This window comes from Pelophylax lessonae, assembly GCF_965119305.1.
Source record: "Pelophylax lessonae genome assembly, chromosome: 12".
Taxonomy (NCBI): Eukaryota; Metazoa; Chordata; class Amphibia; order Anura; family Ranidae; genus Pelophylax; species Pelophylax lessonae.
This window is the reverse complement of record NC_138779.1, coordinates 136,303,806-136,329,661: the sequence shown is the minus strand read 5'-3', so window position 1 is coordinate 136,329,661 and position 25,856 is coordinate 136,303,806. Positions and strand designations below refer to the sequence as shown.

Sequence of the window (25,856 nt, the reverse complement as noted above, 5' to 3'; positions counted from 1 at the left end):
GGGAGTCATATCTGGGTCTAATTAATTACTTCATTTTATTTATAATGCAGGACTGATAAGCAGTACCCTTTTGTATGGACACCATAACCTTTTTGAACTTTCCTATTTATTTATTTATGAATTCCTGTCCTTACTGGAACTGTTACATTTTTATTTTTATTTATTTATTTTTTTAAATTTTCCACTGCTGGTTACTCGGCAACTTAATTTTTAACTACTGGTTACTCGGCAACTTCCGCTATTAAAAAAAAAACATTTTTCCTTGCTCAAAACTTCCTACTTATTGCATTAATCGTTTACATTGCTCTTTCAAATGGTTGCTTATATTACAGCTTTCTGAATAAAACTTCTGCCACAGTTCTACTTTTTCCTGCAGTTTCACGCTACATTCTCTTAACCTATGTGTCCCAATAGAGGTCACTTTCACCTGCTCAAGAAGGTTCCTTATCTCACTTCTTATTATTTGGAGTGGAGATTAGAACTTTACTAAATTCCTTTTTGCTGAGCCTTATGGTGCAGTTCCTCACAGAGATACAGTAAGATTGGCCATGATTCTAAAAGTATGTGATCACGCTTCCTGACGTCTTTGGGGTTAGAGAAGCTTTCGGTGAGTTCATACATCAGGTTTTCCCCTACCCACGTCTGGTGCCCATTTTTGGCCCGACTTTTTCTGAGGATTTTGGTATGACTCCAACTAGCCTATACATATACCACCATTTTAGACTCAGAGAGGTGTCTCTACATATTCTAGATCTGTGCCGAATCTACTGGGGCTGTGGGATTAACATCTAGCCAGAGTTGGCAGCGTGAACCTTACCTTATGTAGACATTTTAGGGCATTACTATCAATATTCACAATTTAAATAATTTAAAAAAAAAATATTAAAAAAAAATTCTATTTTTTTTTTTTTTTTTTTTGCAAAGTTATTAATTATGTCACCATGATCAAAATTATGATTGGCATATGTAAGAAATTAATGATATCTCAGCAGTGCAACTCCATTTAATATGTTGTGCGTTTTGGTATAAAATTTGACTATTTTTAATTTATTACAAAAAGGCGGTGTCTGAACTATCAATAAAATTATGACGCAGTGCCTCCAGCCGATTACGGCAAATAATTTAATAACTAAGAAAAACCCAATCAATTTTGTTCAGACCTCCAATAATATACCACGCAATTTTCCCAAGTTCTTTTTTTATCAGTTAATTTCTTTTTAAAAGCATATACCAATCTTAGTGAAGCAGTCTACAGTAGGGAATATATATATAAGAATATTTATTCGCAAGACATATTTTCACCATAAATGATCATACTTGAGTGACACAAAGAGATAACCTTACATAAAATACCAACTTAAAACGATAAATGCAATGTGATATTTAGCTAAACGATGAAAGTAAAATAAAGCAAGATTATGTATTTCCCAGGTGTAGTATGAACCATAAATTAATATTCTATATAATCAGACCACAATAGTCTGCGAATCACATGGCCGAAAGTCATTCCACTGCAGATGAAGTGAGAATAAGCCATGCAAAACGGAAGACGTAAAATTGCAAATAATGCGCTTAATCTGATATTAAAAAATGTTATAAAAACAAAAATCATCTCTTTAGAGAAAAATCTACATATGGTTTATACGGCTGGGATTGTACTTTCGTTACCCTTTAAATAGGAAATGTAAAACATTTAAGGAAGTACATAAACAATATTGAATAATAATCAAATAACAGCAAGGCATAATTACCATATTTAAAATGGCCGCTTAGCTTAGAATAGTAGTTACCAGGTTCCTTAAGATGGCTGCTTTTCCAAGATGGTGGCCAATTAGGGAGGAGCTTCTTTTGGCGTCCCTCAAAGGTTCAGATACATGGCAGATTGAAATGGAGTCGTCTGTGTAGATGAGTCTGTGCATGGCTGTTAGTAGTGTGTATGTTGTAAGTGTGATGTATATTGGGCAAGATATGATGTGTGTTGTGTTGTGTTGTGTTTTGTCTTCTATTACATCTCTGATTCCTCTTTATTTTGTGTTGAACAAAAGGGCAGTAAAAATTATCATAAGCCAAACCCAGTGGGAGGAACATTATTCCTATTGGTTGGAACATCTTATTCATTAACTGGTGATGTCATAGGGTGACACCTCTTGGTTAACCAGTATATTAAAATTAATTAAAGATTTCTCCATTTAAGACTATTATAAAAAACATAAATGTAATCATGCTCTCATCTATGACGTCCATTTAATCCACCAGGTATCTGAATAAAGATTAATCTGGATACCACCATTCTCATATTTAATATCTCTTATGTAATATATATATATATTGGATTTTACTCTTTAACCCAAGACTTCAATTAGTAGCAGTAAGAATTGTATAGATACATATACAGTTATATATATTGATACACAACAGCTTGTATATGTAACTTTTTCTATACATGGTTTGTTTCCAATTAGAGTATTATCCATTTAAGGGATTACTATGTTAACAACAGTACATTTATGATTTGGACTGGATGATAAAATATGGGTGAAATTTCTGACCATTTGACACTACTATATGATAGAATATAATGTACTTCTCAGTAGGAGGTTGTCATAACATCATAGTTCCATAACACCTTTTGTATATGATGGGGCAGAGATATCAATTTATGATTTTCTGAAATTCATTTTGAGATTTGCAGTTCTCATCAATCTAAGTGACAATGTTTATGTGACTCCGTGTAGATTTCAACAACTTTATCCCCCTGTTTGTGTTTAGGTAAATAAATGACAGATTCTCGTCTTTGTCCAGACAGTTTTGTTTGTCTTCTCAGGGTGGAAACAATAGTTTACTTGCATTGTGTATGGTTGAACACAGGTGTTATCCTGAAATTGAGTTTCGCCCATTGTGTGAGTCATGGCCTGAACATAAAGTTTTACGACCTCTCTGGTTTTTCGTGTTTCAAGACCAGGGGAAGGATGTCTTATGTAAACCTTTTCCCCCAAAGGCCGATCCACCTGTGATAAGCGATTTATTTATCTGTCTTTCTGAGTATTGTATTTAAAAGTTTGTCAAACACATTTTCCTTTTGGGGCAGATGACACAGCTTCTCATCTCAAAGTTCAGGCAAACAAAACCATGTCAAACAATGGACGCAATGTGTGTTTCAAACTGAAAGAGTTTTGACTCAATATGTAGCAAGGTCAATGGAGGCCTCAAAGTTCACAATTCTTGACCTGTAATAATAAAAATGTATTTCTATTTTGCACTGAAAGTTTAACAGTCTTGTCCCATTTGATCAGAATTTCCCTTTGCAGGGACCTCGTATGGAACTGTGCAAACGGAACCGCCTCGAAGGTAGACACCATCAGGCCCAGCACCCTCATGCAAGTGCGGAGGGATGATTTTGTTGAAAAGCAGGAGGCGAATTGCAGCCTGCAATTTCTGGAGTTTGTCCAGAGGAAGGAGCACTCTGGCTAAGACAGAGTCCAGAATCAGGTCCAGATAGTCCAGTTTTGTGGATGGAACCACAACAGACTTTTGAAAATTCAGAACCCAGCCGAACTCCCGCAGAGTTCATATTGTGATCTCCAGGTTCTCTACCAGAGCAGAGGGAGACGCCGCTCGCAGAATGAGATCGTCCAAGTAGCCCAGTACCGCGATCCCCCGTTAGCGTAGCAAAGCTAGCACCGGGGTAAACGCTTTTGTCAAGACCCGAGGAGCAGATGCGAGACCAAAGGGTAATGCCACAAACTGATAATGCTCCACTCCCACAGCAAAGCAGAGAAAACGCTGGTGACTGGCACATATTGGAATGTGAAGGTAGGCATCCTTCAAAATCGATAGAGGCAAGGAAATCCCCCATAGGGTTGCCACTACCGTTCGAATGGACTCTATTCTAAACTTCTGTACCTGCAATGAGCAGTTTAGCGGCTTGAGGTCCAGGATTGGACGCATTTTGCCTTCCTTCCTGGGAACTGTGAACAGGTTTGAGTAAAAGCCTTGAAAATGTTTTGAGGTCGGAAATGGGACAATCACCCCTTAAAGGAAAAGGTCTTGTACCGCCCCAAACAGGCCCTGTAAGCGGTCTGGGGACAGGTGCAAGATGGAAGGAAAAAATTTGCCAGGTGACAAAAGCGAAACTCAACTTTTTAGCAGGACCGAATGACTTTGTGGACCCACTTGAGGTCCCTTGCCCTTAGTAGCCTGCAGAAGAAAAGTACTCTTCCCCCCCCTGTGAGACCTTTAATGATGTCATCCAGGGTAGCTCCAAATAGGCGATCTCCTTGAAAAGGAAGATCAGTCAAGGCCTTTTTTTTAAGTCTGATCCACAGACTAGCACTTGAGCCAAGGAAGAGGAAAGCCATCAGGAGAGCCACATCCAAAGAGGCATTACAGATAAACTGCAGTCACTGGACTAGCTGGTCCACCAGCTTGGCAAAAGCAGGGGGGAGCTGTTCTCCCTCCAGGTCACAGTGTAAGAGCTTAGCCTACTTGGTCAGTTTGTCCACTAGGGCAATGGAGAATAGTGGCCTCATTGCTGAACCAGCCAGAGTGTGCATAGTGCGGGCCACAGCCTCCGCCTTTCCAGTGAGCCGGATCCTTAAAGGCCGTGGACTCATCAACTGGAATGATGGTTGTCTTCTTTAATCTGGAAACCAGAGGGTCCACCATCAGTGGCACCGTCCACTGCTTAAGAAGGGACTCCTCATAGGGGTAATGCCTAGGAAAGCGCTTAAGGACCCCACAGGGGACGCTTTCGTCATCCCCACTCTTTAGCGACAATTCTGTCAAAATAGGCATGGAAGGGAAAAACCTTTGCTGCTTGTGATGGCTTGTGAGTGCCAAAGGGCACCTGCCCCTCCGTCGCAGCTTCAGCTGCATCCTCCATCTTCAGGATCTCACACAAAGATACAATCAGTGCCTCCACCAGCACTTTTCCATGCGTGGTCGCAGACATGGGGGAATCATCTATCAGAGGATTCCAAGCGCATGGTTGCAGAGGAGGGGCTCCTACCGACGAATTGTCATGGCCACCAGTATTTTTAATGGCAAACCACAAGAAAATGGCCAACGGACTACACAAACATGACCGCTGTGTATAGAATCACACAGGCTACAACAAAATAGCGGCCCCGTGCAGTACCACAAGGCTTACAAAGACCCAGGAGGGAGGCCAGGCCTCAAAGACAAATCTAGGCAGGACTGGGGGCCCTGGCAGGAGCTCCCACCAGGTACAAACCCCCCCTCCGCACAATTGTTAGTCTGGCCCCCATCGCCAGTTAGGACCCTGCCCCCATGCCAGGAAAGTGGCCAGACCACCCAAATAGCCCCAGCATGTAAGGGAGGGGGGCAGGACGTCTGTGCCTAAAAGGAGGAAGGGAACCCAGGGGTCCGACCATCCCAAGGAGGGGCCCACGTCCACCCCAAAACCCAAAGGGGGGGAAAGCTACTCACTATACCAGGAACCAGGCGGGCACCACTACAGACAGAAACCCTCTCCATCGTAATGGGGGGCTGTCCGCCAGGAGGAACGCTGAGACTCTAGTGGAGACTGCAAGGCGTTTAACTCGCAGGCCAGCCTGCGTCAAGTGGGGCTATGTCACGGCAAATCTAGCGCAGAGCTGAGGTCTGCGCGTGCTCGTTGGCAAGACTGGGATGACCAGTGGATCTAGATTATCCAGAAAGCAATAATCGAGATCTCTCCATAGAGGATACTCTTGAAAAGTTCTAAAAGAGGGCCTTCAACGATGTAAAATTCAAAAATGTATTGAAAAATTGGCATAAAGTGTATTTTACAAAAAGTCGGGGTAAAAATAATCCCAGACATCCAGTGGACAACACAGAAAAACACACGTAATCAGCGCGAATGGACCCTGCGCTCCACACTGCGTTCCACGCCAACAGCTCCCGGACTTCGGGTTTTGACTTACAGAGATCTCTATTATTGCTTTCTTGCTAGCACATTAGTTGTTGAGGTACCCGGTTCAACTGGACAGAGCGGTGATATGCTTTGACCATTATATCATTCCCCTAATGTGGAGGGTTGAATGGACTGAGGACCCTGCGTTCCTTTATTAGTTAGTGATCTCTATTATCCAGCCCATTGCCCAGTCCAGCAGTTGATTGTAGATCTCACAGGAAAAAATCCAGGAGAAAAAAAATTTCTATCTAAAAAATGTTGCTAGGACCAAAGATCCCAGCAAGGAAATGGGTCCTTAATCCTGGCCAGGCAGAAAAAAAACTGAGTGGCTATAGCAGAAAGAGGGAGTATAGCCCCTGGGTCTGCCCATGGGAGTAGCCAGAATTCTTTTCTGTCTAGTGTCCTACTCCTCTAGGGGGCAGTATAACCTATTGGTTCTGAATATCAGGAGCTGTGCCGAACAAAAGAGAAATACTAAAAATGCTTAAAACGTCTCCATAATGCAGCTTCTAACTTGCTAACTGGACCTAATGTCACAGTTTGGCAAAAAAAAAAAACAATGTGAGTGCTGTTAACACAAGTAACATATGTTGGAGATATTTCCTTATAAAATTAAATGAGCTAAAAAGAAAACTAGATTACACTTCAATCAGTTATAGCAATGTGATGATGGTCAAAATGGGGTATAGGATTTTGTTAGGGCTCACTCAAACCAGCATCTTTGATAGAACACAGCTGCTGGTGTGCAGCATGAGGGCTACAGTGCTGATGTGCTGTAAAAAGCACATCACATGGTAAGCTTTTTGTTCAGAACTTTAATGAAACGTGATAAAGAGGCATTTCATTCAGTTATTTTGGCTGCAGCTAAAGTGGGGAACAGCCTGGTACCACTTCTGCAATGAAACAAAGTTTTGTGCACTATACTTTTTTTTTTTTTTGAGTGCACTGCACACCCCCACATCAAAGTAGTGTGAACTGAGCAGATTGTAAGCAAGGCAAACTGCTTTGTCTTCCTTTAGGACTGTGCTGGGCAAGGGTGCAAGCACAAGCTCAGCAAGTCTGTTAGAGCAGATGAGCCAGTCATATTTCAGGTCGCATGTAAGGCTAAATAAGATTTAAAAAAAATAAATTATATTTTGCTAATAGAATACCGATTATTGCACTGACACTTACTTATCTGGAAGCAGGAAGTTGCTGGGGAAACGGTACCATTCTTTTCCAACACACACATTCACACTTTTGCCCTCTGGAACAGTGTGGATACTTGGGTCTTTGGCAATGCGATGGAACTCTGGGTATAAATCCAATGGGGCATGGTAACCTGCATAAGTACAGACTGTAAGCACCAAACATATGTAGAAGTCAGAGTAGAGTTTACTCAATTGAGATCACAACTGGACCTTGGATGTTTCCGTTCTTCTAAAATCACATCAAGCTCATCAGGTGACCAGCAACCAATTTATTTTCCAGATAGAATAATTTAAGCAATCTTGAAACAGGTCCTTGAGATAAATGTGGGGTACATGCCAAGTGGGCTGAACAAAAAAATAAAAACGTACAGATCACTGTACTAACACATTTATTATTAGTTCGACAATCTCCCCTGCTGAGTTACTGTGCTCAGGGCAGGGGGACAAGGGGACAGCCCCCCTCCCCCCGCCAGAACACTGATTGGATGCTGGTTTTCCAGTGCGTTCATTTGCCAGAAGCTACTCATGAGCTTCTGTTGGGACGAGGAGCTGTACACATGGGCCAATACCTGCTGAACTGACTTTCCGCCCATGTGTACCCAAGCTTTATTCTGTAACTCATACAGACAAATACAATAGGCTTTATGTATAATAGTGTCTGAAACAAGAACATTTTTTTGTTTACCACAGAAACTGCTCAGATTCTGCCTTCCCATAACAGTGAGTAAATGCGAGTATGCATGGTTTCCATGGGGAACATGAGGTGCTCTTTCTTCAAGAAATAAGCCATAAGCCTAATATTACTGGTTTTCAAGCTCAGATTAACATAATTTATGCAAAGAACTTTCCACTGCTCCATATTTGGGCTTAACTGACCATCACACCTACTAATGTCCAAATGTATGTTGACACCTCTTCAAATAATTATTATAAATTCATGTTTACCACGGAAGGGTACTGTTATTGATACACCATACAAGGACATTTTATATAGCGGTGTGTTTCCAACCTTGTAACAACAGTTTCAGAGAGGCTGTTTTTTGTATTATGACTGTGGCCTAAGCCAGCTACATGAAAACATAGTTTGGCCAGTTGGGTGTGGAAAAAACACAAATAGCCTGCTCAGAGCCCTAACCCCAGCCCTATTAAAACCTTTGGAGGGGAATTGGAATAATGATTGTGAGTCAGGTCTTCTGCTGCAGCAGCATCAATACATGACCTCACAAATGCTCAAAATTCCACAGACATGCTCCAAAATCTTGTGGGAAGTTATCTTGGAAGAGTGGAGGCGGTTATGTCCTCATTAGGGGGGATTCTGACTCCTTATTAATGCCCATGCTTTAATGGCTGGCCAATAGGCTCACATAAGGCCTCATTCACACTCCCAATACATTTAAATGCAATAAACCATGAAGAAGTCACTGCTTTGAATCTTCATCGCTGCAAATCCGATTGGAGCGGGTCTGAGAAGCTTGTCCTTGCTCTGTAAAGATACAGAAAAGGAGAAACTGCACATCGATGATATCACTTGGCTCAGTAAATTAAAAGAAGTTTAGAGGCACATAAAGTGGCAAGATTTTGTGTCAATATATTTATTACACTATATATTGTACTGCATGCATCTCCTTATATTTTGTGTGCCATAAATAGTATGGTCTCTTAAAGAGATCTCTTTTGTATCTTTTGCATCAGTTGTATTCTGAGTTTGCTTAATTATTTCACCTGAATATTGAATTGATCATGGTATTTAATCACTCCTCCTTCAGACCTTACCAATTCTATACACATAAAAGAGAAAAGGAGGCAAAAACACCTTGTACATTACCCTTGGACACCTTTAAAATGTTTATCAAAATGCCAAAAACATACTCACAGACATGAAGAGAAAAATTTGCATAGAATGAGTCCACCACATGTGGAAATGAACATGTCCCTGTGTTTGGACCGCTGACGCGTTTCGGGAGACACGCTCCCTTCCTCAGAGCTCTGAGGAAGGGAGCGTGTCTCCCGAAACGAATCAGCGGTCCAAACACAGGGACATGTTCATTTCCACATGTGGTGGACTCAATCTATGCTAATTTTTCTCTTCATGTCTGTATGTTTTTGGCATTTTAATAAACATTTTAAAGGTGTCCAAGGGTAATACACTAGGTGTTTGTGCCTCCTTTTCTCTTTTAGGTGTATAGTTTTTGGAATTCCCCGCCTGAGGAGAGGGGCATGCCTATCATTCCCATCGAAGTGAGTGCTTGGGTGATATAGTTCTTCCCATTTCTAAGACTACCCCCATAATGGTGAAACATGTCAGAGAGGGGCGGTCGCCTGGGGAGGATCAGCTATGCTGCTTTTATGGCTAAATGAAAAATTGATGATGTCGAGTGACATCATCAGAGTCCGGGTTCTTCTTTCATGTATTTGCACTTATATGCTTTGAGGACATTTCCAAACACAAATAAATGCATTTTTATTGGTTCTGTGCATCCAGGATCCAATTAGACGCTCGATATGTTTGAAAAACTGATGTAAATGCAACAAAATCTGATTTAACCACCTCAGCTCCGCAATGGTTTTATCCCCTTCATGACCAGGCCATTTTTTACTATTTAGCACTGCGCTACTTTAACTGGTAATTGCACACTGTACCAAAATGAAATGTATCTCATTTTTGTCTCACAAACAGACCTTTCTTTTGCTGGTATGTGATAACCACTGTTTTTTTTTTAATTGTATAAATGAAAAAGGCTGAAAATTAAAAGATATATAAAATTTTTTTTTTTTAACTTTCTGCCATAAAATAAATCCAAAAAAAAATAAATAAATCAATTTAGGCCAACATATACTGGAATTACATTTTTATTATTTTTTTTATACTACTACTGACGGTGATCAGCATCTTTTAATGGGACTGCGATAGTGCGGTGGGAAATCTGACATTAACTGACACTGAGTGGGAACTGTCACTGACATCACCAGTATCACTATTACAGTGACCAGCGCTAATGCTATACACTGTCACTGTACTAATGACTGTCTGGGAAGAGGTTAACATCTTAGGTAATTAAGAAGTTAAATCTGTGCCTAACAATGTATAATGTGTGCTGATTTTTACTAAAGATCTCTTTACTTCTTATTCCTACTTTGTAGGGATAAGATACAGAGATTGTTCTCTCCGAATCATTGGCCAGGACTTGCTGACAGACTCCCACATTGTACAATCACAGCGGATGTCCGCAGGCCGCCCGTAAGCAGGCAGCGATTACCAGTACATCCCTTTGTCTGTGCGGGATGCCCATTCGCAGTACATTGCATGCAGACGGTCCGCAAAAGGTAAAAAAGGAACATCTAAACACAGGAAAAAGTGATTAGGGAGGCATAAAACTGTTTATACTTTCCAGATGACGTCTCCTATATTTAGAAAAGCTAAATGCAGGAGTACCTGGGTGATTTATTCTCAGTGCATGAGGCTTCGGCATAAGGGTGTTGGCAGAAGGCAGAAATGTACCACGCAATCCTGCTGTTGACAGCCTGTTAAACTCAATGAAATGCTGACAGCTGCTGCAGCTGGACAATTCACCAATCAGTACTATCATTTAGGGCTGTATGACCCAGGGATGTAGACTACTTGTGTTCTGAGCATAAAGTCGTTTAGAGTTTACCAGGCTGCTGGCAGCGGGGCTAGATTGTGTATTTGCGCATTCTGCCCACATCTAAACACTGGAGCCTCTTGCACCAGGGCTAAACACCCAGTGTGCATAGGACCGAAGGCTGCATTCATACTTGAGATGAGTGTCTTTGGTCATTTTGCAGGCTTTTTGTACAGGCGTTTGTGCACATTTTTTAATTAATTTATAGCCAATGAAAAGCTAGTTACTGGGGGAAAAAAATGCGCAATATGGGCATTTTTACCCGTGTGTGTGTTTTTCAGGTGCTCCTATTGCAGTCTATGGGCGGCAAAAAAGCTTGAAGCTTGTAGCTAAAAAGCATCTCATATACTTTTTTGTGCTACAAGCTGTGAAAAAGGAATAACTAAAAAAAACTGGATTTTTGTCTTAACGCAAAATCCTTTTCTCTGAGGTTCACGGACGGACTCAGCTTCACTTCTTTAGACCATTGGGCTTATGCACTCCACCTCTAGGAGTAGGATTAGGCAAAAACTTTTTGGTTAGGCCCCTGGGGCAGTCCCAGAGGGTATAACATCACTTCCTGTTGTAGGACACCAGTTTGTAATATGCAGTGTCAGAAGAACAAATAACTCAACCCCAAAAGAGGGGCGGGTGCTGTGTCTGTCAGAGCAAAGGATTTTATGGTAAGACAAAAATCCAGTTTTCCCTTTCGTTCGTTGGCAGACACAGCTTCAGATCTCCTGGACCATCGGGATGTCCCAAAGCAGTGTCAATATGAGGGGTGGGAAAAAAAACACAGCAAACGCAGAATTCCTAACCAGGCTAAACACAGCCAACCAGGTAACAACAAGAGCTCAACTAGGAACAACTGGAGCTCACCACCAGGGAAAAATGTTCACCCTCAAGAAGCGGAAGCCTCCGCAACCGCAGCCTGCAACACTTTGCAGCCAAACACCGCATCCGAAGATGCAAGTACATCCACCTTATAACATTTTGTGATGTGTGTACAGATGACCACATAGCCGCCTTGCACACCTGAACCACTAACGCCTGATGGTTAATGCAGGAAAATGCAGAAAAGTGGTGGGAGATGTACTGCATATTTTTTGGTCCTACAGTAAGCTCCAAACCTTTTGATCAATGGTATGTCGAATAACCCTAAAATTCACAGACTATGAGATCCATCGAGATCTGGCCTCTCCCCAGTCCTTGCACTCAGGCGTGAGGACTGGGAAAAGGCCCCTTTCTGCCATCTCCCCACATATATATTTCTCTCCCACAATTTGCTTGATTTTTACTTATTGAATGTTTTTCTTTTCTTTGGCGTGCAGAGGGTATTGCATGAAATGCTGCATGTAGTAGTTTTGGTCATTATTGTGCATTATGCCTAGCCACAGGCTAGGCATAATGCATTTATATTTTTGATTAAAGGACCTGTCAAAAACTGTGTGTTTTTATTTACTTGTTGACACTTTTTTGGTGAATGAGCAGGGGTACAATGTACCCCATACTCATTCACATGGGGGGGAGGGGGGCAGGATCTCATGGACCCCTTGTTAAAGGGGGCTTCCAGATTCCGCTAAGTCACTCCATGCACCACACAACCAACAGGCTATGGTAGTAGGGAACAGGCCCTTGTCCTCATCAACATGGGGAAAAGGTGCTTTGGGGGAAACCCTCTACCCCAAAGCACCCCCCGCCCCCATGTTGAGGGCATGTGGCCTGGTATGGTTCAGTCTCGCTCACTCATTTCTCCCCCCCTTTTCTGGCCTACCAGGCTGCATGTGCAGATAAGGGTCTGGTATGGATTATGGGGGGGCCTCACGCCTCTTTATTTTCGCAAAAATTTTGGCGTGGGGTTCCTCTTCAAATCTGTAAAAGAATGGATTTTCATTGCCAGCATTCTCTTGTTTATAATTAGCTGTCAGTGGGAAACCCACTGACAGCTGATGAGTAATCGGTTGTTAAGGATGCGGCGGCCCCCGCTCCTTAACAACCCACTATTGACCGGAGAGGAGCAGGAGCTGGATTTGCATTAATGTGAGGACAGGACAGCGATTTCAATCTGATCCCATTGAGTTGAATTCGCACTTGATCAAACTCACACATGCCTTATTTTTTACCTGCATCAGAATCACACAGCATTGATGTGAATGGCCCTAATAGAAAACAATGTTTTTTCGGATGACATGCATACCTATGCATTCAGAACGATTCAAAAACACATCAGACTTCACAGATAGTGGTATAGTTATTTACAGCTGTGAGAACTCTACTCGGAAGTTGCCTGAATACAGCAGCAACTGAGTGAAGACGAGAAATACATTGTTTGCACAGAAACCATAAGATGTCCAGAACTGCTCAAGCTGTGCTCAGAACTGGCAGAAACCAGTGGTGCCCAAGAAAACCCATTTACAATTGTGAGTAATTTAATTAGGATTAGTCTTCATGAAGGGGTTGTGACCAAAAAGCCATTCCTCTGAGATGGAGACAAAACCAAATGAAACACCTACATACAAATAAACTGGGAAAGGATTGGGATGCAAAAAAAAGGCAACAGGTGCTCTACACTGATGGAGCAAAAACAAGGGTTTGCATGGACTTGGCAGTCCTTTCATTTGAATGGGCTGCTGTGCCTGCATTTTCCACAGAAAAAAAAAAGTTCCTGCACCATTTTCAAAACGCAGAGTCAGGGAAATTGCATGGTGCTTTGAACCATGCGATTTCCCTGCAGTTCCCACACCTGCAAATGTTCTACGTTTTTAGATGCATGGGGGTGCAATTTAGAATGAATATCATCCCCGTGCATTTTTAAAGTGCAGCACATTTTGACTGAGGGTGGTTGCGGGTGCAGAAATCGCTGTGATTCCCGCACTTGCAACCACCCACAATAGTTTGAACCGGGCCTAATATTCAAGGCATGCCATGAATAACTGACAGTTGCTTTTCCTTGCAACCAAACTGTAAAGCCATGAAATGGCCTCTTTTCAAATTGGATCACAGGTGCAGCACCATGGCAACTAAAACTGTAGCTTCCGTCGCTCTAAAAGATAGACCGGATTAGTTCCACTTTAGATCATACATAACTGCCTGCAGTGCCAAGGAAAACAAGGGAGCAATGCCGTTAGCATTCTGGGATTACTTGCAGGGATAGTAAGAAGTAAAGCCTGGTACACATGGTTGCCAGCTCCGTTCACAATAATGACAAGTCGCCAGCGGCCACAGTTTTTCACGGCTGTCCACAGAGCCAGCGATTACCTACGGTGACCACAGGTAATTACTGGCTGTGCAGAGAGTTGCAAATACTGGACATAGCCACTGAGAGCTGCAGCAGAAACTGCCACTACAATTCGAACCAGCATTAATCACTGGTGTGAATTTAGCCTAAAGGACACAAAAATGGTTTGTGCAAAATATTAGCATATGCAGTATCTCAAAGAGGTAAGTACACCCCTCACAATTTTTGTAAAATATTTTATTGTATCTTTTCATGTGACAATGCTGAAGAAATTACAATCTGCTACAATGTAAAGTAGTAAGTGTACAGCTTGTATAACAGTGTAAATTTGCTTTCCTCTCAAAATAACTCAACCCAAAGCCATTAATGTCTAAACCGCTGGCAACAAAAGTGAGTACACCCCTAAGTCAAAATGTCCAAATTGGGCCCAATTAGCCATTTTCCCTTCCCGGTGTCTTGTGACTCGTTAGTGTTACAAGGTCTCAGGTGTCAATGGGGAGCAGGTGTGTTAAATTTGGTGTTACCACTCTCACTCTATCTTACTGGTCACTGGAAGTTCAACATGGCACCTCGTGGCAAATAACTCTCTGAGGATCTGATAAAAAAAAGAATTGTTGCTCTACATAAAGCTGGCCTAGGCTATAAGAAGATTGCCAAGACCCTGAAACTAAGCTGCAGCACGATGGCCAAGACCATACAGTGGACAGGTTCCACTTAGAACAGGCCTCGCCATGGTCGACCAAAGAAGCTGAGTGCAAGTGCTTAGCATCAAATCCAGAGGTTGTCTTTGGGAAATAGACATATGAGTGCTGCCAGTATTGCTGCAGAGGTTGAAGGGGTGGGGGGGGGGGGGGGGTGGTCAGTCTGTCAGTGCGCAGACCATATGCCGCACTTTGCATCAAATTGGTCTGCATGGCTGTCGTCCCTGATGGAAGCCTCCTCTAAAGATGATGCACAAGAAAGCCCGCAAACAGATTGCTGAAAACAAGCAGACTAAGGACATGGATTATTGGAGCCACGTCCTGTGGTCTGATGAGACCAAGATAAATTTATTTGGTTCAGATGGTGTCAAGTGTGTGTGGCGGCAACCAGATAAGGAGTACAAAGAAAAGTGTGTCTTGCCTACAGTCAAGCATGGTGGTGGAAGTGTCATGGTCTGGGGCTACATGAGTGCTGCCGGCATTGGGGAGCTACAGTTCATTGAGGGAACCATGAACGCCAACATGTACTGTGACATACTGGAGCAGAGCATGATACCCTCTCTTCAGAGACTGGGCCGCAGTTCAGTATTCCAACATGATAATGACCCCAAACACAACTCCAAGATGACCACTGCCTTGCTAAAGAAGATGAAGGTAAAGGTAATGGATTGGCCAAGCAGGTCTCCAGACCTAAACCCTATTGAGCATCTCTGGGGTATCCTCAAACAGAAGGTGGACGAGCGCAAGGTCTCCAACATTCACTAGCTCCGTGATGTTGTCATGGAGGAGTGGAAGAGGACTCCAGTGGTAACCTGTGAAGCTCTGGTGAATTCCATGCCCAAGAGGGTTAAGGCAGTGCTGAAATATAATGGTGGCCACACAAAATATTGACACTTTGGGCCCAATTTGGACATTCACTTAGGGGTGTACTCACTTTTGTTGCCACCGGTTTAGACATTAATGGCTGAGAGTTATTTTGAGGGGACATCAAATTTACACTGTTATACAAGCTGTACACTCACTACTTTACATTGTAGTAAAGTGTAATTTCTTCAGTGTTGTCACATGAAAAGATATAATAAAACATTTACAAAAATGTGAGGAGTGTACTCACTTTTGTGAGATACTGTACATGATAATTTAAAAGAATTCCAAGATATAAAGTTGTGTGTCATTGGCTACAGTATTTGGTTAATTTTAACCTGCAACCTTTAAAGCCCAACTCCAAATTAATAATGTAGTGGTCTATGATTGGGCCTTCGTACTGGAGGAAAAGCTTTAGAGTAAGACCACCTGGATCAAAAATATTTTTGAGGATGCTGGACAAATGCAATGTGCAGCTAATTTTATTTATGATAATGATCCCTGTGGGCCGCAGGGATGGGCTCTGGAGTAGAGACAGGAGCAATCTGAGGTTTGAAGTTGATATCATGTTTTGCCTATCCAGCCAAGACTTTGTTTTCAAAGTCATTTGATGTGCAGAAGGCTTAGAACCCCTGTCCCCCCACTGCAGTGTCTGAACAGGGGAGATTTCTCCTCCCTTCCTTTCAACTGTGCAACTGTGACAACTGTGCATATCTTATTTTTGCACTCCAACCCTTTTGATGCCGAGTAAATCAGACTGTGCTGATACAGCATTTAGAAATATATGAACCCCATTGAGATAGTAGCTACAAATGCTTATAGTAGTTTGCAGTTGGCCGTGAACATACCATAATGCCACATGTACTAAGGCTTTGCTATTCTGACTGGCAGGTGCTGAGAGTTTCCATGAGCGTTTATATCAGGGAGAGCACAACAGAATTTAAGCATGTCCATGACAAAATGGTTGATTCAACTTAAAGTGGTTGTAAAGGCTGAAGGTTTTTTTTCCTTCATGATATTTATACCATGAGAGTTTCCATGAGCATTTATATCAGGGAGAGCACAACTGAATTTAAGCATGTCCATGACAAAATGGTTGATTCAACTTAAAGTGGTTGTAAAGGCTGAGGGTGGCGATGAGTTATCAAAAAAAGAAACCTGAACGGACACGCATGTGAACAGATGATCATCTATTTACAGACGTTTGCCCTTACGAGTGCATTGCTGTCTGTTTTTTTGTTTGTTAATGAACAGATGGAAAACAGACAGACAGAACACCCATGTGAAAGGGGACAAAGTCTCACAAACCAGCTTTCAGCATTCCATTAGCAAATTACAAAGTAGGCACCTTCAAAGAAACAATGGAAATCATTTGGGTAATTGTAGTAGTGTTAAAAAAAACTGCCAGCAGCGCTGCAATTCTTGGCTTACCCTGCTGCATACAACACTCTAAACAAAGTCTTCTTTTGCCCACAAATTTAAATCTGCTAGAAAGTTATATGTACAGATGAACAAATATAATATAGCATATTAAATATAACCAAGCATATGAACTCACCTCTGAACAAGGCTATAGAGCGGGAAAAGGACAAGAAACCAAATAGCAAAACGGTACCAAGCGCCAACCAGTTAGAAGAGACTGTGTAATGTTCCAGACGATATCGCTGGAATAGGAAATGGTAACATTTCTAGAACGATACAAACAATATTTTTTAAATTACAATCAAAACTCATGAATATACAAAGAAAGGATATTCTGTACCACAGTAAAAGAGGATTTTTGTACTTGCAGTAAAATTATGTTTACAAAGTCCTTTGAGGGACACAAGAAGTGTTACATTTTCGGGTTATACTGCTGTCTATGTGTGGATTGACACTGGCAAGCAGTACCAAGATTATGATCATAAACGGTACCAAGATTATGATCATAAACGGGAGAGAGGGGTTGGGTGTGACATGTGTCCCTCAATGAACACCAAGAAAATTGTTTTATTTCTCGTCCATTGAAGGACGCAAGAAGCCTTAAACCTTTGAGATGTCCAAAAGCAGTCGACATGAGGGATGGGCAGCACAAAAATAAGGTACCTATTGCATCTTATTCCTTTATCCCTAGACTAAACATTTAACCCTTGCAGTACAGAGGAAAGGGGGGCACTGCTAGAGTATTTTTTTTTATTTCTGTCCGAGTTTAGCTTTAACAGGAAAAGCGAAATGTGATTCTTGAGACCATAAGCCTGCATGATGGTCTGTCTGAGTCACCTAGAAATGGTGGAAAGGGAAGCCAGGTTGCACTGTAGAAATGACAAAATTAAAGTGTTCTTTTTTTTCTTTAAAATACCAAACATGTTATACTTACCTTCTCTGTGCAATGGTTTTGTAGCAGCCTGGATTATCCTAATTTAGGGTCCCATGCCAGAGTTCCTGGCCCCTCCCTCCTGCTGGGTGCTCCCACAGCAAGCAGCTTGCTCTGGGGGAACCCTAGCAGGTGCGCTCCCGACCCGTGGCTCTGTGTCCATTTACAAATGGAGCCGCGATTCGGCCCCTCCCCTTTGTCTACTGATTGGCTTACTGGCTGTGAATGAGAGCAGTGGGAACCAAAGCCAAATCAGGAGTTTGAGTCCCCAGGGAGACAAGGCTCTCATGGACATCGCTGGATGGAGAGGGGGTTCAGGTATTAGGGGGGCTGCTGCACACAGAAGATTTTTTTGCCTTTTTGCATAGAATGCATGAAGGTTAAAAACCTTGTGCCTTTACAAAGCCTTTAAAGATGCTAGACTTGGAGCAACAACCTTACCAGGTGTACTGCATCTTCCTGAGCAAGTCTGGAGCTATAAGGATCACAGCAATGCTCTCCAGATGCAAATGAGAAAGAAGTTTCATGATAGGAAAGACAAAGATCAAGTTTTACATCAACAACAAACAGAACGTACTGATCCTATGGTACTACTAGACCATCCCATGCTTCCACCAAGGGAACCCTGTTTAACCTGGAGGCAGGATGGTCCATATCTGGCATCCCCCACCTGAGACATTGGCCCTGGAATATTTCCAGGTGTAGAGACTACTCTCTCCAGTCCAGATGCAGCCAGTTGATAAAATGTACCTGCCAATCATCTATCCTTGTATTGTATACAGCCGACAAGGCTAAAATGCAAAGTTCTGCTGAAAGATTTCTGGTTCTTCCTTGATGATTGAGGTACACCACAGCTGTAGTATTGTCCCGACTGAATCTGGTTTAGATGGCCCTCCAACATGTTGGTCCAATGTTGAAGTTACAGCCAATTGCCTAAAGTTCCAAGATATTCAGCAGATAAGATTCCTCTAAAAACCAAGTTGCATTCAGTGATAAGTTGCCCATAACATCACCCACAGCACAACAGGCTAGTGTCCATGGGGAGAATTTTCCAAAACACAAGTAGTAAGAGATCCAGGATCCCAGAGTTCAATTCCTGAGCCACCAAGCCAGGTATAGCCTGGTCATTGGCTTTACCAAATCGGCCTGTCCAGAAACAGGATTGATTTATCCCAAAATGAGAGAGTCATGTGTTGAAGATATCTGAAGTAAAATTAGGTCTCAAAGAACCCTTGAAGTAGGCTACAATCAGCCCCATGACAAACAGGTAGGAGCTTACAGTTGGACAGCTTCTAGGTTGAAGAGTTTGAACCAAATACAAGAGTCAGAAGCTTTTTTTTTAAGGAAGGAACACTCTGGCTCAGGAAATGTTGTGGACCAGACTAAGATGTAGAGTGATTATATGGTTACAGCATTAATGGTTCAGGTCCTTCTTGAACTACTATAACTTCTAGACAGATAAGTTGTCCAATAGAGCTCTAGCCAGCTGTTACCTCAAAAGCAGGTCATCTAAGTATCCAACAATGGGGATTCCCTGCAATTGCAACAGGTCCAACAACTTGGTGAATACCAGAAGTGCAGAAGACCGGCCGAATAGCAGGTCCACAAACTGTTAGTGTAGAGGCCCTACAATAAACTGCAGAAAACGGGAGACCCGATCAACCAATCGGCACATCCGCCGGCTGGCCGAAGACCCGAATAAAGCCAAATTCGGCTCTGATCAGGTCGCCGATATAAAAACCTGGAAGCGATGTCATGACATCACTTTTGGGTACTGGAGCCTTAAAATAAAATGACAGCATTCAAAAACAGCCAAACTTGGTGTTTTGAATGCTTTTAAGTGCAAAGGAGGGATTTGGGGTATTTTAGACCCTAGATCCCGCCATAAAGAGTATCTGTTACTGCCTATTACTGTCAAAAGGGATATTTATATTCCTTGTGACAGCAATAAAAGTGATCAAAAAAATCGGATTTTTGTAAGATCTTACCGTAAAATCCTTTTCTCTTAGCTCATTGACAGACGTAGTCTTCTTGATTCACAAGAACTGGGTTATGTTGTCTCCGCAGGAGTAGGACTAGGCAGAAAGAAAAAACGTTCTGGCTCCACCCTAGGGGCAGTCCCAGAGGGTATATCCTCCCTCTCTCTGCTACAAGGCATCAGTTCTGTCACAAAGCAGCAACAGAGAATTTAACCCAACCCAACTCAATGATAGAGGGGCGGGTACTACGTCTGTCAATGAGCTAAGAGAAAAGGATTTTACGGTAAGATCTTACAAAAATCCGATTTTCTCTGTCGCTCATTGACAGACGTAGTCTTCTTGATTCACAAGAACTGGGACATCCAGAAGCAGTGCCACAAATGAGGGGTGGGATTGACAGAAAACAAAATCCAATCTAGAAGGCCCAACCGGAGCCAACCAGAAGTATCAAAGGACTCATCGAGTAAACAGATGAGACCTACCCCACAAATCCTCGAGGTAGACCAACAGTCTCCTCAAACAGTGGCCTGCAGGAACCTTGCGGCCAGAAGAGGCATCTGACGATGCCATCACATAAACCTTATACAATATTGTAAAGGTATGAACCGCCTTGAATCGCCTTGAAAACCTGAACCACTGACGCCTGATGGTGGAAGGTCCAGGAAACTCTAAGCGCCCGAGTAGAATGCGCTTTAACAGGGAACGGGGGATCCCGACCCTTAGATAAAATAAGCCTATACCACCGTCTGTCTGATCCATCTAAAGATGGTCGCAGCAGAACAGGCAACCCCTTCTTAGGGCCATCCGTGATCACAAACAGTGAATCCGTCTTACAAATTGAATCCGTAGTATTCAAATATATCCTGATCGCCCGAACTACATCCAAGGAATGCCATGCAAATTCTCGAGGATGATTGGGCTAAGGACATAGGAAGGACAATACACTGTCCTCATTCAATGAAACTTTGAAACCACCTTAGGAAGGAAGGATGGATTCGGATGAAGAACAACCTTATCCCTATGAACCACCAGATCTGGGGAACAACAGGATAATGCAGCCAGTTCTGACACCCTGCGTGCAGAAGTGATAGCCACCAAGAAGGCCACCTTCTGGGATAAAGTAAGCAAGGGAATCTCCCTGATATTTTCAAAGGGAGGTGTCTGAAGAACCGACAGCACCAAATTAAGATCCCAGGATGGTAACGGCGCGTGCACTGGCGGAGCCAGGTGTCGCACCCCCTGTATGAAATTCCGCACCAAGGAATAAGTAGCCAAAGGCTTCTGAAAGAAGATAGCAAATGCTGAAACCAGACCCTTGATAACACTCAAGGCCAGCTTCTGCTCAACTCCCTGTTGCAGAAAAGCCAATATTCGGGCTACCGAATAAAGATGTAGATGGAACCCAAGGGATTCACACCACACAATATAAGACTTCCATGTACGATGGTAATCTTTCTGGAAGTCGCTTTCCTTGTTTTAACTAGAGTAGGAATAACTGAAGCTGACAATCCCTTGTCCTTCAGCACCTGGGTCTCAATAACCAGGCCGTTTAAAAACCAGCGATCGTAAAGCAGGATGGAAGATCGGTCCCTGAGACAGTAGATCCTCCCTGAGAGGAAGTCTCCACGGGACGTCCGCCACCAGTCTGACCAAGTCGGCGTATCAAGCTCGACGAGGCCAGTCCAGAGCTACCAGGATTACTGGAATTCCTTCCTCCTCTATCCTGCGAAGAAGTCTTGGCAGTAACCCAAGAGGAGGGAAGGCATACATTAGCTGGTATTGCCCCCACGGGGTGAACAGTGCTTCTGCGGTCTCTGCTAGAGGATCGCGGGAGCGAGCCACGAATCTCTGTACTTTTTCTGTTGAATCGTGATGCCAACAGATCCACATCCGGGGTGCCCCAACGTAGGCACAACTGGTGGAAAACTTCTGGATGGAGGGACCATTCCCCCTGATCCGGAGTCTGACGGCTGAGATAATCTGCCTGCCAATTTTCCACCCCCGGAATGAACACCGCAGAGATAGCTGGAACAAATCGTTCCGCCCAGCGAAGAATGCAAGCCACTTCCTTGGCCGCTCGGACACTCTTGGTGCCCCCCTGGTGATTGACATAAGCCACGGCCGTGGCGTTGTCCAACTGGATCCGAACCGGGCTGCCCTGGAGCTGCTCGGTCCAGTGAATCAGACAAAGTCTGATCGCTCTCAGTTCCAACACATTTATCGGTAACCTGGATTCTTCCGGGGACCAAAGTCCCTGAACGGATAACAGACCGAGAATTCCTCCCCATCCGGATAGGCTGGCATCCGTGGTCACTATCGTCCAATATATTGGCAGAAATAACTTTCCCTGGCTGAGTATCGGAGACTGAAGCCACCAGACCAGAGACTCTCTGGTCTGTTTGCTCAATCGGATCCGATAGTCCAGAGATTCCGGATTCCGATTCCATCTGAGAAGAATCTCTTGCTGAAGAATTCGGGTATGGGACTGGGCAAATGGGACTGCTTTGAAGGAAGCCACCATCAAACCCAGAACCCTCATGCAAGTCCGAAGGGAAGACCAGCTGTTGGATAGTAACAACTGGACTGCTGATTGAATCTTCCGGAGTTTCCCTACCGGAAGGAAAACTCTTGTCCTGAACGTGTCTAGAATTAGACCCAGATATTCGAGCCTCTGGGTGGGAACCAGAAATGACTTTTGCTGGTTCACCAGCCACCCGAATTCCTGTAAAGAAATTATAGTAATTTCTAGGTTTTGTAGCAGGGTCTGAAGAGACTCTGCATGAAGCAGGAGATCGTCTAGGTAACCTAGAATCGATATGCCTCTTTGGCGCAGTAGTGCCAACATTGGGGCCAACACCTTCGTGAAGACCCGAGGAGCCGTGGCGAGACCAAAAGGTAACGCCACAAACTGATAGTGGTTCTCCCTGCGAAAATGGGAATGTGAAGATAGGCGTCCTAGATTCTATGGACGCTAGGACATCCCCTGAATGGAGGAAGGCTGCTACTGGATTCCATTTTGAATTTTCTTATGTTGAGAAAGGAATTGAGTGCCCTTAAGTCCAGAATTGGACGCACTTTGCCCTCTTTCCTGAGTATTGTAAATAGGTTTGAATAAAACCCTAGAAAAAACGTTCTGTCCAAGGAACATGGACTACCACTCCTTGTTGTAGTAAATCCGTGACTGCTCTCCGCAGATCTTCTAAACGATCCGGGGATAGTCGGATATTGGAAGGGAAGAATCTCGCCGGTGGGAGAGATCGAAACTCGATCTTGTACCCTGATCTTATGATTTCGCAAACCCACTTGTCCGGGATTCTGGAAAGCCATGGATCCGGGAACCGGCGAAGACGTCCCCCCACCCCAATTATGGGTGGGGGCGCACCTTCAGGCTTTGGTCGACTTATCTTCAGGTCTGGAGGGGGCGGGCTTTTGCTTGCCCGACCAACGTCCCCTGAAGCCTCCTGAAGGAGCTTTGGAGGACTTAATTTTTTCACCCGCGGGGCGAAAAAACTTTTTGTGAGCAGAGAAAGAAGGCCCTCGTCTTTGACGAGTTCCTTTACCCTTAGCATTTTGCGGTAAAAAGGTGCTCTTTCCACCCGTGAGATCCTTAATGATCTCATCTAAGTTGGCTTCAAATAAACGCTCTCCTAAAAAGGGGATATTAGCCAATGCTTTTTTGGAACCTTGGTCGGCTAACCAACCTTTTAGCCACAGTGTACCCCTGAGAACCACTGCTGAAACTGTTGCTCGCGCCAAAAATGGAGTGGCGTCTAACGCCGCATCACACACAAACTGTAACCCCTGTATCATCTGTTCCAACAAATCTGATACCGCCTGGGGGACCTCTTCTAAGTCCCGGCGTAACCATTTGGTCCATTCGGTTACAGTCTGCAAAACCAGCCCAATAGCAATTATTGGTCTGAAAGCTGATCCAATCAAGGAAAAACGTGGTGCGAGACATAGTTTCTATCTTGCGATCCATCGGATCTTTTAAAAGACGGAGCGTCTTCTAATGGGATAACCGTGGCTTATTCAATCTAGCAATTGGTGAATCCACCACAGGTGGTTCTGTCCATTTCTTAATGAGGGTTTCCTCAAAACGGATAACGTCTGTTAATGCGTTTGGAAATAGCAGAAGTGCGTTTTGGCAGACTCCATTCTTCTTTGATTGGATTGCCCAAACATTTGGGCAATGGAAAAAACCTTCGCCACTTTGATGCGTTTTTTAGTCCCAAAAGGGGATTTCAGTTTCAGCTATTTCCGATGGAGTACCCTGTAATCTTAAGGTTTCTTGAACAGATACAATGAGTGCGTTTACCAACGCTTCCTCTCGGGCTATGGCTGATGCCGAAACATCCTCCTCACTGTCTGAAGAGACAGTACCCGAGCCACCAATCCCAGATGAGGTACCTGCAACTGCAGAAATAGGCTCAGATTCTGAATCCGAAGTTTCAGATAATATGGGGTTAGGCGGGGGCTTGCGCCCTGTCCCTGACAAGCCACTTCCACCCGGGACACAAAAGTTTCCATAATAGCTGACAAGGATTCAATTGTCATTGGGGTGCTGGAGGATCCTGCAGACCCCTCGAAGGGATCTGGTGGGGATACATGAGTGGCAGGGTCCATGTTAATCCAGGACACTTTGCCAGTAAAAAAGAAAAAAACATCTCTCTTTTTTTTTTTTTTAAATAAAAAATACCTCTTTTTTTTTTTTATGTGTATCCCCCTAGCGCAATAGCGCCCCTCAGAGTACCTGCTTCTCCATCCCCACAGAGAGAGAGAGGGACCCTCAAGGCTCACCACCCGATGCAGAGAAGTTTCCAACCAACTGCAGTCAGCGTCTGTCTTTTACAGACTGGAAAGAGCTGTGTTAGTTTTCCCGGGTAGAAGGACGTGGCTCCGCCCCCTGTGTACGCCTTCCGGCGTTCCCAGCTCTCCACGAGGTAGCTGGGCTCATCAAACATGGCCGCCCCCATACAGGAGACAATAGACTCCAAAAACATGGCGGCCGGCGTGACCTGAGGACATTCATGCACCCGGTCTACGGCAAAATGGCGGCGGACTGCCGAAATCGTTTTTCCCAGCACATCCACCTGCATTTCTGCTAAATGGCGGTTTATCGATCTGCAGGAGGTACACTACAATTAAGGTAGGATTATACCTCCTATGTCTGCTGTAATACTACAGTCTGCTGGGTAGAGTGTTAGCTCTCAAACCAAGTCCACTTCCCACCAAACACATGCTGTATTTACAAGGGGGACTTTTAGTGTCAGACAGATACTGACCATGTATGGAGGGGCCCATAATTCATACTGCCTCATAACGAGGAAAAAAGGGAACGTTTACTCACCATACCGAACCGACAGGCACCCTCTCTTCACAATACCCTCTCCACCGGGGTGGGGGGTTGTGGACCACTCCGGACGCCTCGACTCTCTGGTTCCCGGCGTCCAAGCGAGACTTTTAACTCGCAAGGTCAGTCCCTCCAATGGGACTCCGTCGCGGCCGACCCAGCGCGGAGCTCTGGTCTGCACGCGCTCGTAGGCAGAAACCGGGGTGACCACTGGATCTCAACATCCAGCCCGTCGCCCGGCCCCGCATACTTACTTGAATGTGTCGCGGCCGACCAAGCGCAATGCAATGGTCTGCGCGCGCTCGTAGGCCGGCTGGGGTGACCACTAGTGTCGCCCAGTCCGGCATATTTGCTTGAAGATCTCACAGGAAAAAAACACTGGAGAAAACTGCCTAAAAAAATATATTTTTTTCTAAAAAAAAATCTTGCCAGGACCAGAGATCCCAGCAAGGAACTTAGGTCCTTACTCCTGACTAGACAGAAAAAAACTGATGCCTTGTAGCAGAGAGAGGGAGGATATATCCTCTGGGACTGCCCCTAGGGTGGAGCCAGAACGTTTTTTCTTTCTGCCTAGTCCTACTCCTGCGGAGACAACATAACCCAGTTCTTGTGAATCAAGAAGACTACGTCTGTCAATGAGCGAC

General features: G+C 43.8%; 1 protein-coding gene across 2 annotated transcripts in view; it reads right to left on the bottom strand.

Moving 5' to 3' along the window:
* ALG9 (ALG9 alpha-1,2-mannosyltransferase) overlaps positions 1–25,856 on the bottom strand; it is a 297,275-nt gene that overhangs the window by 133,110 nt on the left and 138,309 nt on the right. For both annotated transcript variants that reach the window (XM_082274210.1, XM_082274211.1), the window contains exons 11-12: positions 17,086–17,215; positions 7,088–7,235 (exon numbers count right to left, since the gene is read on the bottom strand). In XM_082274210.1, coding sequence (XP_082130336.1) covers positions 7,088–7,235; positions 17,086–17,215 — 278 coding nt within the window. The remainder of the gene's footprint in view (positions 1–7,087; positions 7,236–17,085; positions 17,216–25,856) is intronic.